Below are 17,170 nucleotides of genomic sequence, written 5' to 3' on the forward strand. Positions count from 1 at the left end.
GGTATCAGCGGGGTGAAGTGTTTAGACCCTGTTCACCTGCTAAGCCAGTTTCCTGCAAGCCCTTCGAGGAGGGAAGGGCCTAACAGTATTTGAGTTTCTGATTGTTTGAGGCTGGCGCTCTACGGTAGTAATTACGGTTTTATTTTTACCTCCTGGAGTTTTGTAGGAGTTGGTGAGCGGTAATAATGGTTATACAGTTCCCTCACTTAATCGTGGCTATTTGTTTAGCATTGTGCCTGCAGTTACTTTGGAAAATTGGCACTTTAAGTGTGTTTCAACCCTTCTGGGAAAAAATACTCCCGTTTCACGACTAGACGATTCTTGGTGTCTTAATCCTATTTCGTGCCCTGTGCAGAGAGTGTTTGCAAGATGCAAAGGGGAAAAGGCTGGAGGGGGCTGCGCCTGGTTTTAAACAACTGGACGAAAGGGGCTTGTCTTCTCTGCAAAATTCTTTCCCAAGCGAGGCTAACCTGTGGCTGCCGTTTTGCAGTGCCCCCTCCCCCCACCCCGCCACCTCCCGGGGCCCACTGCAGGGGAACTTTCTGTTCCTAGCTCCAAGCGAGCCTCTGCATGAAGCAGCCAGAGAGATCCACGCGCGCCGGAGCCAACGGAAGGTGCCAGGCTACAGCTTGGCGGGGGTGGGAGGGTGGGGTGGACCGAGGAGCCCGGCTGCCCCTCCCACGTGTCCCGGCACCTGCAGGGCTGGCGCGGTCGTGGAGTCCGCCTTTCTCCGGAAGAGGCGGCGCGGCCGTGGGTTGGAGCCTGGGACGCAAGGGCCCGGGGCGGGAGCACGTGCGCGGGAAGGCGGCGCGGACCCGAGCGTGTGTGTGCGTGCGAGCCGGTCGCTGAGCGCGGGGCTGGGGCTGCGGGGACGTCCCCCGCCGAGCGCGCCAGGCCCCGGCGCTGCAGTACTGCCCGAGTCCGGGCGGGGTCTCTGTTCCCTGGCGGAGCAGCTCGCGCGGCCGCGGGAAGCGCCCTCTCTTTCTCCGCCGCCGCCGCCGCGCGTCTGCGCCCTGCCGCCCGCGCCGCGCTCAGAGCTCCCCGCTCCCCGCCGCGCGCCCGGCCCCGCGCCCACTCGCCGCGCGCCCGGTCCTCCGCGCCCCTCTCCGGGCTCCCCGCTTCGCCGGCTCCCCGGCTCCCCGCGCCCACTCGCTCCGCCATGGCGGACAGCGCGAGCGAGAGCGATACCGACGCGGCGGGCGGCGGCCCGGCAGCCATGCAGTCGTCCTGCTCGGCGACCTCGGGCGGCAGCGGCGGGGGCGGCGGCGGGAAGTCGGGGGGCATTGTCATCTCGCCGTTCCGCCTGGAGGAGCTCACCAACCGCCTGGCCTCGCTGCAGCAGGAGAACAAGGTGCTGAAGATCGAGCTGGAGACCTACAAACTCAAGTGCAAGGCGCTGCAGGAGGAGAACCGCGACCTGCGCAAAGCCAGCGTGACCATCGTGAGTGCACCCCGCCGACCGGGTGGGGGACCCCGAGGGCGCGCACCCGCGAGGGGCTGCGGGCCTGGGGACACAGGGAGCCGGCCTCGGGGTCCACGCGCGCCCTCCCTCCCTTGGGGTGTTTAAGGCGCTTGGGGAGACCCCCCACGTCTCCTCTTCGCCCCGGGTGGAGGCCCCTCCGAGGCAGGGCTGGAGGCTGGCGGCGTGGCTTGGGGGGCGGGGTGGGACTCTCTCAGTCCTCTGGTGCCTGGAGACTCCGAATCGCGCACCCCCACCCCCACCCAGTCCTCATGAATGGACGAAGCTGGGGTCTGTTTGGGGGTTAGTGGGGGAGGCGGGGTGTGTCGCTGGGCTGGGCACCCAGTTGGCAGAAGCACGGCGCTTTGCTGGATCGCCGGCGCAGGGGGAGGGAGAGAGTGGCTCGGAATCCGGGAAGTGGAGTTTTCTGGCCAGGATAGAGAGGGAAGGGCGGGCACTGGGGCTACACTAGTACCTCGTTCGGAATCCCTGTCCTTTTGGACTACTAGGTTGGGCGGGTACAGAGAAGGGCGGGGGGGGGGAGTGTAGCGTCTGGCACTGGCTGGGACAGGGTTGGAGCTGAAGCCAGGATGGAGGGTGGCCGCTGGGACCGCCTGGCTGAGCAAGGATGTACGTGCGTCTCCTTCATTGGTGGTGGAGTGCTTAGGAGTACTTGCCTGCTAGTCTGGGTACTTGACGGGAACACAGGCCATCTGTTCTGTTTCTACCTGGCCCCTCGAGGCTCCCTGGAAGAGGGTAAGATTAGTCTGAGATCAGCCTCCTGGTGTAACAGAGTGGAAAGGCCCCGGTAGCGGTGATGAGGCGAAACGTAACTAGAAAAAGTACGCGTTGTGCTCTCACCTCCCATCCTTGCCAACTCCACATCATTAACATGCAGAATCCCCCACAGACAACCCTATTCAGATCAAAACAGTTTCCCGGCCAGCAGCACGGAAGAAAATGTCAAGAAATCAAGGAGGATAAATTGCCAGAGCCGCTTGCACACAGCTGATTAGATGAAACCTTCCAGCGGAGAAAAGAAATTTGATGATGGGTCAAGGATCACATCCTGGAGACGAAAACGGGACAAATTTAAGCTGCCCTTGTGCCAAGAAAAAGTGAAATGTGTGTGTGTGTGTGTGTGTTCCCTGTGCCTGGCTTCTCCATGGCCTTTCTTGGTTTGTCTAGATAGCAGGTTTCAGCCAAGGAGGCTGTGTGATTTGCAACCTAAATACCCGCGTTGATTTTTGTAGAAAGGCACCCTGCTTGCTCTCAACAGTCCGGTTCCCTGGGGCTGGACCCGCGAGCACGCATCTCCAGGTTGCAAGTTGTTGGACCGGCCTTTTGATAGGGAAGGAAACCGGTTTGTGGAGATGATGGCTTGCAAGCCTCCAGTCTGACTGGCCCAAGAGGGGACTTGGCAGAGTTGATTTGGAGCAGGGAGGACATTGGTGGCGGTTGTTTATTTAAGATTTGATGTAAATGAAAACTACTTTAAATGCGTTGTAAAGGAAAGCATTAGTTTTTCACAGACCTTGAGCTATGGAAAGGAACAGAGCTTACCTTCAGCCTCTTTCCTGCAGGCTAGGCTGCTGTTTGTTGTGAGGCAGGAGACTCTGTGAAAGGGTTATCTGTTTGACCTGTTGACCTCTAAGTAGGCCTGTCACCCATATGCAGACACTGTGGCCTCGCAGGGACAAACGTGTTCATTGCTGGCCTGCAAGACCAGAAGCGTCCTGAATACTTGGGAACAGTGGGTAAGGGGGGCAGCTTTGTTTCTTAGCAGCTAACATGCCTTCCGGTCCCTTGTGGAAGCAAGTGTTTTGTAGTCCCCGTGTCAGTAAGGGTCTGACATTGTTCATGCTGACAGTTTGAAAGTGTTGGGCAGCTCGCTCTCTCTCTCTCTCTCTCTCTCTCTCTCTCTCTCTCTCTCTCTCTCTCTCTCTCTCTCTCTCTCAATCCCTAATGTATTCGGAGAGATAAAAGTGCTTGTAGTCCATCTGGGTCCCTCATTTTTGGCAGGGGTTAGTAGGCGCTAATTGTCCTGTGTAGCGAAGGGATTGCTGCGGGCTTTTGACCTGGGATGAAGATGGGGCTGGGTGGGGCTTGGCCTCTCCAGTGGCTTTTGGATTCAGAGCAGACCACCACCTGTAGAGTTCCTGCCAGGGTCAGGCTGTGTGGATTCATGACAGATCCAACCTGGAAGGCTGTGACAAGGCCAGGGCAGGCAAGGGAAGCCTCTACTATTTTCCACAGTTGTTGTTAATTTGACAGGAAGATCGGGAACATCATCCTGTTTCTTGCTTTCCTGGCTCTTCTTAGTTCCTCTAATTATAACGTTACCTTCCATGTTGATGGTCACAAAGGTGATGAAGGCTGCACGTGGGGGAGAGAGAGAGCCATGAAAAAAGTAGGTTTTTTTGTTTTTTTTTTTTTTAGAGTAGGTTTAGGTTTTCAGTAAAAATCAACAGAAAGTCATTCTCCCACCTGCTTGCTACACCCTTGGTAGGCACAGCCTCCTCCACCAGCAGCCCCGAGAGTACCAGAGCAGTGCGTTTGTTAAGAGTTGAGCGTCCCATGTCCACTCATATGGTTTACATCAGGGCTTTCTGGGAGTTGTATATTCTGTGGGCTTGGACAAATGGACAAAGACATCGCTCACCCTGAGAGCATAACGAAGAATTCTGCCGCTGCAGTAATTCTCTGTCTTCCTTATTGCTTCCTCCTGCAAGACTTGGAGACTGTCGTTTCCCTTACTGTGTAGTTTTGCCATTCCCAGGATGTTATATGTTGGGTGTGGAAACAGGTTGGGTTCTGTCACTTGGTAGAAAGAATTGAAGGATCCTCCATGCTCTTGGTGTGTTTGTGTGTAGGCTTGGGATTGTCGTCCTTGATTTCGTCTCTCCCTTATATGCTGGGGCCGGATCTTTCTCACTTTAACCCACGGCCGGCCTGCAGATTAGGTTAGTTTAGCTAAGCCAGCTTGCTTAGCCCCCTCCCCCACTGGTTTCTAGGCTCACCCAGCATTCATGGCTTTTTCTTGGGTTAAGGGGATTGGAACCCGGTCCTCATGACTATCCAGCAGGTAACCTCTCTCCCCAGCCCCTCTACAGTATTTGTTTTCACGGCTTGCTTCTTTTGAGCGCTTGGATGGGAGCATTTATGTCTATCTACGTACCGAAGGACATCTTAGTTGTTTGCAAGTCCTGGCCATTGTGAGTAAATCTGCCTTAAACATTCCCATCCATTTGTCTAGACAAAAGATTTCGGCCCATTTGGGTAAATACCCAGGATTAGGGTTGCTGGGTTATGTGGTAACTGCGTGTTTACTTTGGTAAGAAATTGCCAAACTATGTCCCAAAGTGCCTGGAAGTGTTTTCATCCCTACCAGTGTTAAGTGAAGTTTGAGGCGCCCTTCCCCTCCCTCTTCACTGAGTGCTGTCCTGCGCTTCTGGGATTCTGCTCTTTCTCTGGGAACTTCCCAGCTTGACCTCTTTTTCCGCAGTCAGGTTCAAGGCAGATAGACGCCCTAGCCTTTGGGCTCTCCTGTCCGTTCCGGTGCAGGCCGCTCCTTCCATCAGGATTCCCATTTCAAGAAGGGTGGATCCTTTGCTCCTCGGCATCCGTGTAGCAAGAGGTAGCCATGGCCTGTGGGGAGAATAACGTGTAACAGACCTCTTCCCTAGGACTGTGCATCCTATGGGGGATGAGTCGGAGCGAGTCTTCAGTGTCTTTTATCTGGGGCTTAGAAGAGGGCTAGAGTGTTTTGAGTGATTATCCAGTTTTACCCGCTCAATCAGCGGCAGAGCCAGGCTACTGATTATAGATGACGATTTCTCTCTTTTTTCTTTTTTTGGAGTGGGAAAATAAACAAACCAAATGCTTAGTCACCCCTTTGCATGGTGTTCATGTGCTAGTCGGGATCAGCCTGCCAAGTCCTGGGAGAATGTGGTCTCTGGTTGTTTTGACTCAGAGCCTGAGGGTGGTCCCGGGGTGCAGGTGTGGAAGTACCATCCTGGGCGGTCCCTGTGGGGTTGCAGAGTTCTCGGCCAGCTGCTGGTACTACATGTGTGAGCGTGGTCAGCTGCCAGCTCCGCAGGTGTGTGTATCTCTTCTAGCTAGGCCCAGACATTCAGTATGTTTAGTTTGGAAATAAACGCCTGTAATCACTAGGATTTAAGTGCTGTTTCTGATAATAAAACTAACTCCTTAATAGAAGTTTAGGTCAATACAGAAATAAAAGGTTGGTTTTTTTTTTATTTTATGTGTTTGCCTAGATGCATACATGTGCACCACACGTGTGCAGTGCCCTCGGTGGCCCCTAGAGGGTGTTGGATCCCTTGGGACTGGAATTGAGAGGTGGCTGGGAACTGCTGTGTGGGTGCTGGGATCCGAATGAAGGTCCTCTAGAAGGGCAGCCAGTGCTCTTAACCTTGGAGCCATCTTTCAAGTCCAATACAAAAGCCTTTGGAAGTGGTAGCCTAAAACAATGGCTGAATGCCATGTTTAGAAACCTCCGATGGCCTGTCCATCAACAATGGTGTTCTTACCCAGTGAAGGACACCCTATATATAGTTCGTAATGTGTATTTAGGATTATTTTATTTACTGTGGAGCCTCAGGCAGCAAGATTCCATTTTTAAGACTTAATTTTGGCAGGCCCATCAGTTTTGCCCCTGGAAAAGGGCAGGGTGTCTTTTTTCCCCCTCTTTCTAGAAAAATGAAACATATTTTAGGTTCTTAAGGAGTCATGCACTTAAAGTTTTGAGGGAGCTGGGAGCTCAGTGTTAGGTCACTCTGTAAGCTTCTCTGAAAGAGACTGTCCTTCCATTGAAAGTTTTTTTTTTTTTTTTTTAAATACATCTGTGTGAGTGCCTTCCGGGTGTCTCATTCAGAGCACCCCAGACCTGACGGATGTCACCACATTCTTTTGTAGTCCTCTTGTTATCCATTTGCTGGAAATAGGAGCTAATTAGAAATGGGGACTAGTTAGAGAATCCACAGCGTTTGGTTTGTGGGGACAGCTGTTCAAGACTGGAGAAACGAGAAACCTGTCAAGCCAACAGCAAAGCTGCTTGAACTTTTTCTTTGTTCTCTCTCAGTCCAGGTCGGCTTTCTGTTGGTGTTCCAGGCGGTGTGACTGACCCGACTTGCTTCTTAACTACTCTGTTCTGATCTGCTGGCCTGTGTGCATTTTCTGAGCCCACACAGGCCTAAACTGTGTTCCCTAGCCTCTGTGAATTCTAGTAGCCTATGCTGTCTCCACACCCATGTGCCCTGGCCTTGATGCTCTGTGAGCCGTGATTGGTCAGTCTCATAACCTGTCTGCTACCACCCCCATCTTCTTCAGGAGAGGTGGGTCTTCCTGTGGGATCAGACTCTTTCTTTGTCCATGTTTCTCTGCAGTTGGCATCCGGGAGACATGCCAGGGTTGGTGAGCTGGCTCAGGAGGGGCCCTGTTTGCATTGGTTTTCTGGGGTGAGGGTTTTGTCACCTGTACTTGGTGTTCATAGGCCACTCCTGCCACAACAGCAAACCCTGTCTTCATGATTTGCCAAATAGAATAGGTGGATGAGTGGATACACTGTATATTGTGGGGACTCACTGCAGCCAGTGTGCCCTAAGCCCTGGCCTCTACCTTGTAGGCTACCTTGTAGCGCATACCTGGATGTTGCCGCTACATTTCATTTGCAAGGGGACAAAGTGTCTTCAGGTTGAGTTTCTGAGAAAGGCCCAGGACAGAAGCAGGCCTGTTGGAAGTGGGCATGTTCACATTTGCTGCTTTGGTGGTGCTGATGGTGACAGATCATTCCAGATAGTTCTTATGGCTTCTTTTGTATTAAAATCACCTACACTGCCTCTGGGAAACACCCATGACCATCATAGGGCAGGGAGATTGTGCAGATACAGGGGACCTGGGTCTTGGCTTGAGGATGGGTGTGAGAAGAGGTTCGGGAGCCTTGAGTCCAGAGTTGTCCCCTAATGATGCTCTGAGTGGAGGTGGGGATACCACACACCCTGTAAGTGCATTCTTCATGCTTTTCTCCCCCTGAAGACATACCTTGCAGATGTAATGACGATTACACCTAGCAATGCTAATGCTTGTGTTTAAGATACAGCGAGGAGGAGTAAGCCGTGTTTCTTGTCCTTCGGCATAATTTTTCCCTCAGTGGGGAGGCCTTGCATTTTCTCTTCAGTCACAGCGCCGGTTGCTTTTAGGTATATTGAATTATTGTCAAAGCTAGCAGAGTGAATGCTCACAGGTTCAGTGTGTTTCTGACAGGAAGGGATGCTCTAGAAAACACTTGTAATGGCCAGGATCCTGGAATGGAAGCTTGCAGACTGGTCTTGCCTTCCACAGAAATCGTGTGCATGTGTGCACATGCGTGTGTAAACACACATGTTTGGTAGTTGTCAGGTGCAGTGTGAAGTTTATCCCCACATCCACATCAGTGAGTTGCAAATACTGCTTTAGCTCTCTGAGGGACGAGGAATGTGGCTGCTGGCTCTTTAGAATCAGCGCTCCTCTCCTGTCTCTAGATGGGGGGGGGGGCGTGCATTTTATTTAAAAATCTGTTTAATTAGTGATGTTCACTGTACACGTTGGTGGTTTTCCTAAGGACATTTCCGTTCGGATATGTCATAGGCTTGGACCATGTTCATCCCTGAGTGACCCTGCAGTGTGGAGTGTGTTTCAGTGATCGAAAGTCATGGTGCTTCTTTGTTTGATGGTAGGAAATTGATCTCTGATCCCTCCACTCTGTACCTTTATTTTCCCAGAAAGGCACAAAGTGACAGCTAGTAAGTATGGTTCTTAAGTGACAGGGTCCGGTCCCCAGTGACTGCACCTGATCTTCTATGTGCCAGGTACTGAAAAATATCCAGAAGGAGTTTGACGGCTCCTGTAATGCTCACCCAGGACCACACCTGACTTTATCTAGCTTGGCCCTGGCTGGGTACTGCAGGTAGTTGAGCGCAGAGGGAATGAATGATCTCCAGGATCCCCCCCCCCCCCCGTACCCCCATGCAAGGAAGAAAGGAAGTCAGTACTTGCTTCTTCAGGGTTTCTGAACCAGGGCCCTTCTCCCTTCAGCTTTCTCAAATGAAGTTTATCTATCTTGATATGCATCTGTAAGGAAAGCGTGGTGTCAAAGCCCCTCATAGCTTCCTTAGCTTGTAGTTTATCTTGTAAGGGGGAGCTGGCGAGAGCTGTTGCTCCACTTATCTCTGCTGAGGTGGTTCAACCTTTTGTTTGTTTTTAATTTTCAATTTTATTTGGTGATGATGGGACAGAAATGTCACTGGTGTTTAAGTTTTGTGATTTGTGTCTGGCGGCATAGCAGGCCGCCCTCGGTGGTTCTCTCCCACCTTCCCTTCACGGAATGCTGTTGGAGGGACCAGACTGTCAAAGCTTTTTAAACCCAAAACTATGGGAAGGCAAAAGACCACGTAAGGTAAGGTTAATTAAACAAGAGGATTTTCTGGGCAGGTTAGCATTCCAGCTGGTGGAAAGCCCGATGCTAATGGATGGGGCTAATCTCTCACAACATCTGTTTCAGATCGGTCCAGCCTCCGGCCCCCCACCCCCCCAGGAGGCCAGGTGTGCCTCCCACATGATCTGCTTAATACCCCCCCCCCCCCAGGGCATCTCAGGGCATCAAGTGCTCAGTGCGGAGTGGAGGTGGGGTGCCCTCCCAGACATGGGCCATCATTGAAAAGAGCTTTCCAAAAAAGGAAGGGGGAAATGAAAGTTTGAAGACAGTGGCTTATGGGCGTGCTTCAGCTAGTGACCTAGTTGCCTGTGTGGAATGTTCCTTGTGTTGCTCACATGGCCTAGGCCTTCACACATTAAATGAGAGGACCTAAGAGATGGGTGTTCGGTGTAGAAGTAGTCCCTTAGCCTGTGGAACTATTGTGTTTGTTCAGTTATCCAGAAACACCAACAAATAAACTTGTATTCTGCAGAGAGTTGGTTTGTGTGGCGGGGGGGGGGGGGGGTTCTTCACTGATGAACCTTCATCCATATCCATTCAGAGCCCCCCCCCCCCCCGCCTGTGTGGTATTTGGTGTTTCCAGAGGGTCAGGCGATGAGATTGAATACAATTGGCTAGAAGCTCTTAGAGTCCTTGTTAACAGAGAGCACACAAAGCAGATAGTTGGCCACATTCAGCCCCAAGGTGCCACTGTGAGGGCCTGTGTCTCCTGGAAAGAACATGAACCCTTACACACCTCTTTGAACCTTGAACGCAAGGAGTGGGAAACTCGGGCACCCAGAGGAGAGGACAGTAACTTTCTTGTAGTATGAAATTCTCAATGTACACTCTGCTGACGTCACCAGGTTGCAGTATAAGATTAAGGACCACAAATGTATTCAGGGTGTTTTGTGTCGTCACTGATCAGAACCAGAACTTTATGCTCTTTGGTGCCCCTGCTTTCCCTCCCTTGTGATCTCTTTTAATAATCATTATACTTATTTATTCATGTTCTTTATGTGTGGTGTGCTGGGTGGAAACCATAGCCTTGCGCATGCTAGGCCAGGACTCTACCATTGAGCCATATACTTGGCTCCATATTTATTTATTTACCTGTGTGTGTGTCCCTATATGGGAACGGGGAGGTGGGGCTGGCTCAGAGGTCACCACTGGTTGTCTGCCTCACAGATCCCGAAGCTCACCAGTTGGCTAGACTGCTGTCAGCCCCCAGGGCTCCTCTTGCCTCTGTGCTGGGATTCCATGCGAGTTCTAGCTGCTGAACCCTGGGATTTACTGGATGCTGCTGTGCTGGCGACTTTTATGTTAACTTGACACAAACCAGAGCCATTTGTGAAGAGGGAACTTTAATTGAGACAATGCCCCCGCTCAGTTGGGCTGCAGGCAAGCCTGTGGTGGTGTATCTTCTTGATTTGGGAGGGCAGAGCCACTCACTGTGAGTGGTGCCACCCCTGGGCAGTGGTCCTGGGTGCTATAAGAAAGCAGGCTGAGCAAGCCAGTAAGCAGCACCTGCATCAGCTCCTGCCTGCAGGTTCCTGCCTTGAGTTCTTTCCTGACGTCCCTGGATGATGGCCTACAAGCTGTAAGATGAAATAAACTCTTGACTTCCCACGCTGCTTCTGGGTGTGATATTTTTCATAGCCGTAGAAACCCTCGCAAAGACGCTGGATCTCTAACCTTAGGTCCTCAGGCCTGAGGCCAAGCTTTTTACCCACTCTGTTCATATTGTTTTTTTTTTTTTTTTTTTTTTTTTTTTTTTTTTTTTTTAAGATCAATCTACTAAAGCAGTCCTGGAAATGACGTTAGAGTTGAGACTTCCGGTGTTGTCAGTCTCTGGCTCCGACATAAGTTTTTATGACCTGCTTTCTGCCCTGCATCTGGTTTTTCTTGACCCTGTGACAAGCGAGCACAGAGCCCTGGCCCTGCACCTAGAGAAGGGACTTGGTCGTCCCATCTCAGATTATTTGCCTTTTGTTGTTGTTGTTTTTAAATGTAAATTCATTAATACTAAAATGAAAAGTGTTGCATTTTCTGAGCCGAATTTTGAGTAAACTAATACTTGACGGTGAAGGAACAAAGAAAACCTTATAGAATTCCCGAGAACATTTTCCCACTTGTCTTTTTTTTTTTTTTAATGTATGTGAGTGTTTGCCTGCCTGTATGCATGTGTATTGTGTGTGCAGTCCCCACAGAGGTCAGAAAAGGGTGTTGCCTTCCCTCGAGCTGGAGTTATAGATGGTTCTGAATTACTGCCACGTGGATGTTGGGGTCTGAAGCAGGGCCTGTGGAAGAGCAGCGAATGCTCTTAATCCCTGAGCCACCTCTCCGGCCTCTTCCAAGTCTTTTATTGGTCTCTGTGGTAAGAGAGGTACCAAGGGAAGAGGAGTTGTAAGCATCCTCTCGAGAATACATTTTATATTTATTCGCGTATGTACGTGTGTGTGTGTGTGTGTGTGTGTGTGTGTGTGTGTGTGTGTTCCATGTGGAGGTCAGAGGAACTTGGGGGAGTCTGTTCTCTTCTCCCACCATGTATGCAGGGATTGAGCCCAGGTCGGCAGACAGTAGTAAGCACTTTTACCCTCGACCCTTCTCTTGGGCACTGCATCTTCTCATTGAATCCTTACTATGGTCCTGCAGATCAGTACCTCTCGTTATTTGCTGCGAACCCCCAAACAGGTGTGCTGAGGTTTCATTATCTGGGGCGCAGCGAAGGGGGTGTGTCTCATGGTTTTCAGGCGAGGCCATCGTTTGACCTTGAGTCTGGCTCCAAACCTAAAGCCTGAGGTGACAGCCAGTGGGAGGGTGGTATTTGCTCTTGGTTTCCATACACTTAGTTCATTCACTAAGGTCATCAGAGGCCATCCTGGGCTCAGGGGAGTGGTGCCAGGGCTGCACACTCTGTCTAGGGAAAGAGCCACAGCAGAGAGGGCGTCTGCACTGACGGGGCTAGTTCTGCTGCCTGTCTGTCTGGCTTACCATCCGACAGACACTGCATCGGCGTGCACCACAGTAATCCCACTTCCTACACCGCATGTCATTTGTTCCCATTCCAAGCCGGAGTCAATTTCTAGTTCTTTGCTTGTTTTCTGATTTCTTTGCTTAAAAATAGCATGGTTAGGGGCTGGAGAGATGGCTCAGTGGTTAAGAGCATTGCCTGCTCTTCCAAAGGTCCTGAGTTCAATTCCCAACAACCACATGGTGGCTCACAACCATCTGTAATGAGGTCTGGCACCCTCTCTGGCCTTCAGGCATAAATATTGTATACATAATAAATAAATAAAATAAATATTAAAAAAATAGCGTGGTTAGCATAGCACAAGGAGTTGGGTCATGGACCCCCCCCCCCATACACTGAGTACCGGCTTCACGTCAGGAAACTGTGCCTTTGTGTGCCACTGAGGAGAGACTGTTAGGGTGGTTGTCCGACTTGAGCGAGAATGAGGGCCTGCTCTAACACAGTGGCTCTCAACCTTCCTAACGCTGCGACCCTGTAATACAGTCCCTCATGTTGTGGTGACCCCCACCCATAAAATGATTTTCATTGCCACTTTATAACTGTAAGAATCAAGATGTAAATATCTGATATGTATCCCAGAGGGGTCGCGACCCATAGGTCGAGAATCACTGTTCTAGAAGGAGGCCAGTTTTTAGCCAAGACACGAAGAAGCTGGATTTGATCTAGAGGAAGAGGGACTGATCTCATGCTCAGATAAATCCCCCAGATGTCTAGGGACCTGGGGATCTTGGGAGGAGAGTAGGGAGCTGGTGGCCGCATCTGGTTGGGCTCTGCCCTCTTGAGGAGAAGTGGGAGGGAGAAGTCAGGTGAACGAGCGATAGGGCGCCCTGCCTTTTAGCCTTGGCTGCTTGTGGCACCCATTTGTCAGTTTTCTGTTTGGAGAGCAGGTATTTCATTGCAATAAATGATCTGCCGTATTCCCCATCATGGTACCGACTGCACATTGTCTTCCTCGTGCCAGGTCAGCTCTCACCATACAGCAGCTCTTCGTGGTCTCCCAGTCCCAGACACCTCAGAGATGGCGGTGTGTGCTGGGATAGGACCTGGCATGACACCCTGCATGGGAAGACCCTGCTAGCTGTGTTTACTACGGACTTAACATGGCTGTCCGACACAGTTCATGCCGTGCAAGCTCTGGAGGGGAGTGGGATGTAATTACTGTGCAGCTCACAAACCTCCCACAGGTGGATTGAATGGGGTGGCGGATTTAGAGAGGAAACCACGGTGCTGTCTCTCTGCTCAGCTCAGGGTAGCAGCTGCCGAAGGCACTCTGAGATCTTCAATGCTCTCTCCCGTCAGATCCCCCAGAGGCCTTTCTGACTCCTCTTAGTGCACAGACTTCCCATGGTTGGGATTATATGAATGCTACTCTGCATTTGCCTCCTTTGACTCCTCCTTGTTGGGAATATTATTTTAAGGTGTGTTACTTTTGTTTATGTTGCATTAGTTTAACTCCGTGAAGCTGTGGTACTTTGCTTATCTCGAACACCTAATGGCCTAATAAAGATCTGAACAGCCAGTAGCAAGGCAGGGGAAAGGATGTGCAGGCTGGCAGGCAGGCACAGAGAGTATATAGAAGGAGAAAACTGGGAGAAGAGGTTCGGAGTAGTAGTCTAACAGAGGGAAGGACTTCAGGGGCCAGCCACCCAGCCTCACAGCAATCCACGGAGTAAGAATAAGATTTACAGAAGAGAACCGGGAAAACACAGAGGCCAAAGGGTAGACAGGATAATATAAATTAAGACAAGCGGGCAAGAAACAAGACAAGCTAAGGCTGGATGTTTATAAATAAGAATAAGCCTCCGTGTGTGATTCATCTGTGAGCTGGGTGGCAGGCCCTCCAGAAAAGTCAAAAGAGCATAATAGCATCATATTACAACACCTCCTAGTGCAGATACTAGTGTCCCACAGCATCCATTTGGAGTACAGGCTGGGTATTATTGCTGGAGAATATTTTACTCTGTGAGTAGCTATCAGGTGTTGTTTTTAGTTTCTGCCATGTGGGTTCTGATGGCCCTGCACCTTCCATGTGTCCCCTACCCTGTCCCCTGTGTGGGTTCTAGCGATCATCTCAGCCCACCCCTCTCTGCAGTTGCCTAGAGTATATTTCAACAACAATCCCGCTCTAGCTAGTCCTCCAAGATGTCAGTGGTATTTTGAAATGATATTTCGAAAGCTGGGAGAAAAGCTGGAGCCACACCTGGATGCTGGAGACCTCAGACTAGGGAGAGCCTCACCTCGGTTCAGTCATTTAGGGTCCGTGCTTCTCTGACTAGGGGATGGGATACCTGGGAACTTGGCCGGTATCTAGGGGTTTGGTAAACCAGGCCTGAACTAGCCCATGGGGTTATGCAGTTACATTGGGGCAAGCCTGCTTCCTGATTGATTCCATCCCCAGGGTTGAAGGGCTCTTTCCATCCTTTCTGGAAAAGAAAGCAAGCATGTACCTTCCAGCTGTTCATTTCCTGGCTTGAGCACTGTGGAAAGACAGGGCTGCCCTGGTCAGCTTCTCTGATGTGTGACCTTTGACCCTGCTCTCGGCTTCCAGAAAGTGAACTTGGTGGGCAACACACTAGTGCAAGTTGTGCCTAACAGTTGGTTTGAAGACCAGAAACCGAAACACCAGTCTTTGTGATGGTGCTGGTGTGGATGGGGCTTGAGTCCCAGAGAAGAGCTTGAAGGATGCAGACATAGAAAGATAGCCCAGGAGCGTGAGCCAGGGTCAGGTCTGGTAGAAATTTGCTGTTGAGAAGACTCTCACGTGCCCTCTGTTCCCTCTGTGGTGTCTCAGTCTCTTCCCTGGCTGTAGTGTTAGTGTCCCGGGGACTTTGAGGGCTGTGTTCCTCACAAGGATGGTGAGAAGGCAAGAAGCGTACCTTTTCTGAGTGAAGAACTGTTGTTACTAGCTACAGAGCCATGGAGGAAGCCTTCACCTCCTCTGTGCAGATGTAGGATTGCAGCAAGGACTCTAAGACCCTTTCAGTTTCTGTCTTTTATATCTTCATCAGTCTTCTCTGAATGCCCTCCCATTGACCTAAAGGAGATGAGCGCTCGTCACCGCTGTCCCTCACTTGCTTCCTTCTTGGCCTTGAGTTTCGGGCGCCGAGTCACTGACTGGTACCTGCTAGGTGGTAGGAAAAGGAAAGTGGACTTTGCGTCAGCAGTTGCTGCTTCCTGTGGATACAAGGCGCTCTTCCTCCGGGCCTCCCCAAGTCCTCTGTGGCTTCCAGGACCTTTGGTTCATGCTTCCGGTTTTATATGCTGCCACTCAGCTTCTGGTGGCTTAGCTCTGTCAATAAGTCCTCTTTGGGGTTTTATTTGTTCTTTGAGGGAGGTCGAGGATAATGGGGGAAGACACCTGGAAACTGGGAAAGGTTCCAAATGAAACAGGACGCATACATAGCCCTCTATATTTAAAAAACAAAACCCCTGACAGTTTTTACGTATGCCTTGAATGTTGCATGGGGTATACGCTTTAAAATTGTTTGTCCTTTGTCTGAAGTTGAGTTTAACTGTGTTGGATGCTCTGCCTGGTAGTTCTGAGCCCTGGAGGTGTGTTCTGTTCCCAGGCTGTTCTGAACCTGGCCCATCTCACCTCTCAGGGTTTGTAGGTAGAGGACTTCACTTATGAAAGCTCTTGGGACCTGTCTGTGGGATTTCTGTTTTCCCTTTTCCATTGGTTGTGAATTTGCCTCTTGCCTGTGTTCATAGTCTGCTTCCCTTCTGGATCTGGAGGCAGCCCAACCCAATGAGCTCTCTCCACTGGGTTCTTGAGACTTCTGATGGGTTCAGCAGTGGTGTCCCCCGACCTCACGTCACCCTTTCCACCCTTCCACCATCGGGTTCCTCTTTTCCACTCGGGCTTTCATTGTAGGTCTCAGGTGTCCCTGTGTATCAGCCACAGGTGAGCCCGTCTCTTTTATTCTCCTTTCCGCTTGCGCTTGTGATGGCCCAGGGAGAACTGGCTTTTTAGCGTCCTACCGTTTGGGAACATACCTCTTAGTACCTCACTTGTCTCCTCGGCTTGCTGAGGTGTATTTGCAGTTGGCCAGACACCTGTGTTTGGCCAACAGGTGAGCAGCTTGGTTCCTGAGTTCTGAAAGTCCCTTCCAAGGAATGTCTTAGGAAGGGCGGCCATCAGACCTGCCTGCTCTGTGACTCGGATGGCCTTTGAGTCTGAGAGCCTTGATGGAGGATGCAGAGAAAGCGAAGGCAACCAGTGTTTCTGTTTGGGTTGGGCCTTGAAACAAAACTAGGGAACGCTGTTGCTGCGGCTTCGGAAACTGAAGAACTGATGTGGAGATGTTCCTTGGCTAAGGCTATTCAGCTGGTTTTGTTGGGTCTAGGGTTTGGCAGCCTGGCTTTGGAACCTTTGTACTTACCCACTCTACGTTTCTGTGTCTGCCTGCTATTGGGGGCCTGTGACAGTCCTCACAGATGCTAAGGGCAAAGCAAATGGGTTTTGTTTTTAATTTTTCTAAAATGAATCCAGGTGCTCACTCTATAGGTTGGACAGTTGCTTTAATTTTTTGGGAGTGAATTTTTTTATTTTATTTATTTATTTTTTAATTTCTGCCTCCTCCCTGCCTCCCATTTACCTCCCCCTCCCCACCTCTACTCCTCCTTCCTCTCCTGTCCGAAGAGCAGTAAGGGTTCCTTGCCCTGTGGGAAGTCCAAGGTCCTCCCCACTCCATCCAGGTCTAGGAAGGTGAGCATCCAAACAGGCTAGGCCTCCCCAAAGCCAGTATATGTAGTAGGATCTAAATCCAGTGCCATTGTCCTTGGCTTCTCAGCTGCCCTCAATGTCCGCCATGTTCAGGGAGTCCGGTTTTATCCCGAGGGAGTGAATTCTTAATAGATAAATATTTCTTACACCTGCCATTCCTTAAACATGCTTGTCAAAGTGTTCCTGTCTTGTGGCCTTTCTGCTTAGCTTTTATAGATGATGAAATGCCTATTTATTTAACTGAACAGTTTTCAGACACCTGAATAGTATTAGTGGTTAACTTAAGATGCCCCTTTTGGAAGGAAATCAGAAAATGAGGAATAAGCCATCCAAAGCCCAGGGACCTGGTGACTTCAGTGGAGATGGCATTAGGCTATTGGAGAAACAGGTAGGGACAGTGTGACTGCCAGGGTTGTCATCTCAGTATTCAGGATTCACCGAAAGCCTGAGATCCTGGGAATCAGCTATCCCCATGATGGG

General features: G+C 50.8%; 1 protein-coding gene across 1 annotated transcript in view; it reads left to right on the plus strand.

Annotated features, from left to right (window-relative positions):
* The first annotated feature begins 1,127 nt into the window (after positions 1 to 1,127).
* The window catches only part of Ccdc6 (coiled-coil domain containing 6), a 100,504-nt gene continuing 84,461 nt past the window's right edge, over positions 1,128 to 17,170 (plus strand). Inside the window, exon 1 of the mRNA XM_038343043.2 lies at positions 1,128 to 1,441. Within this exon, the coding sequence (XP_038198971.1) occupies positions 1,160 to 1,441 (282 nt within the window). The 5' untranslated portion in view covers positions 1,128 to 1,159. The remainder of the gene's footprint in view (positions 1,442 to 17,170) is intronic.

The sequence above is a fragment of the Arvicola amphibius genome, chromosome 9 (assembly GCF_903992535.2).
Source record: "Arvicola amphibius chromosome 9, mArvAmp1.2, whole genome shotgun sequence".
NCBI lineage: Eukaryota > Metazoa > Chordata > Mammalia > Rodentia > Cricetidae > Arvicola > Arvicola amphibius.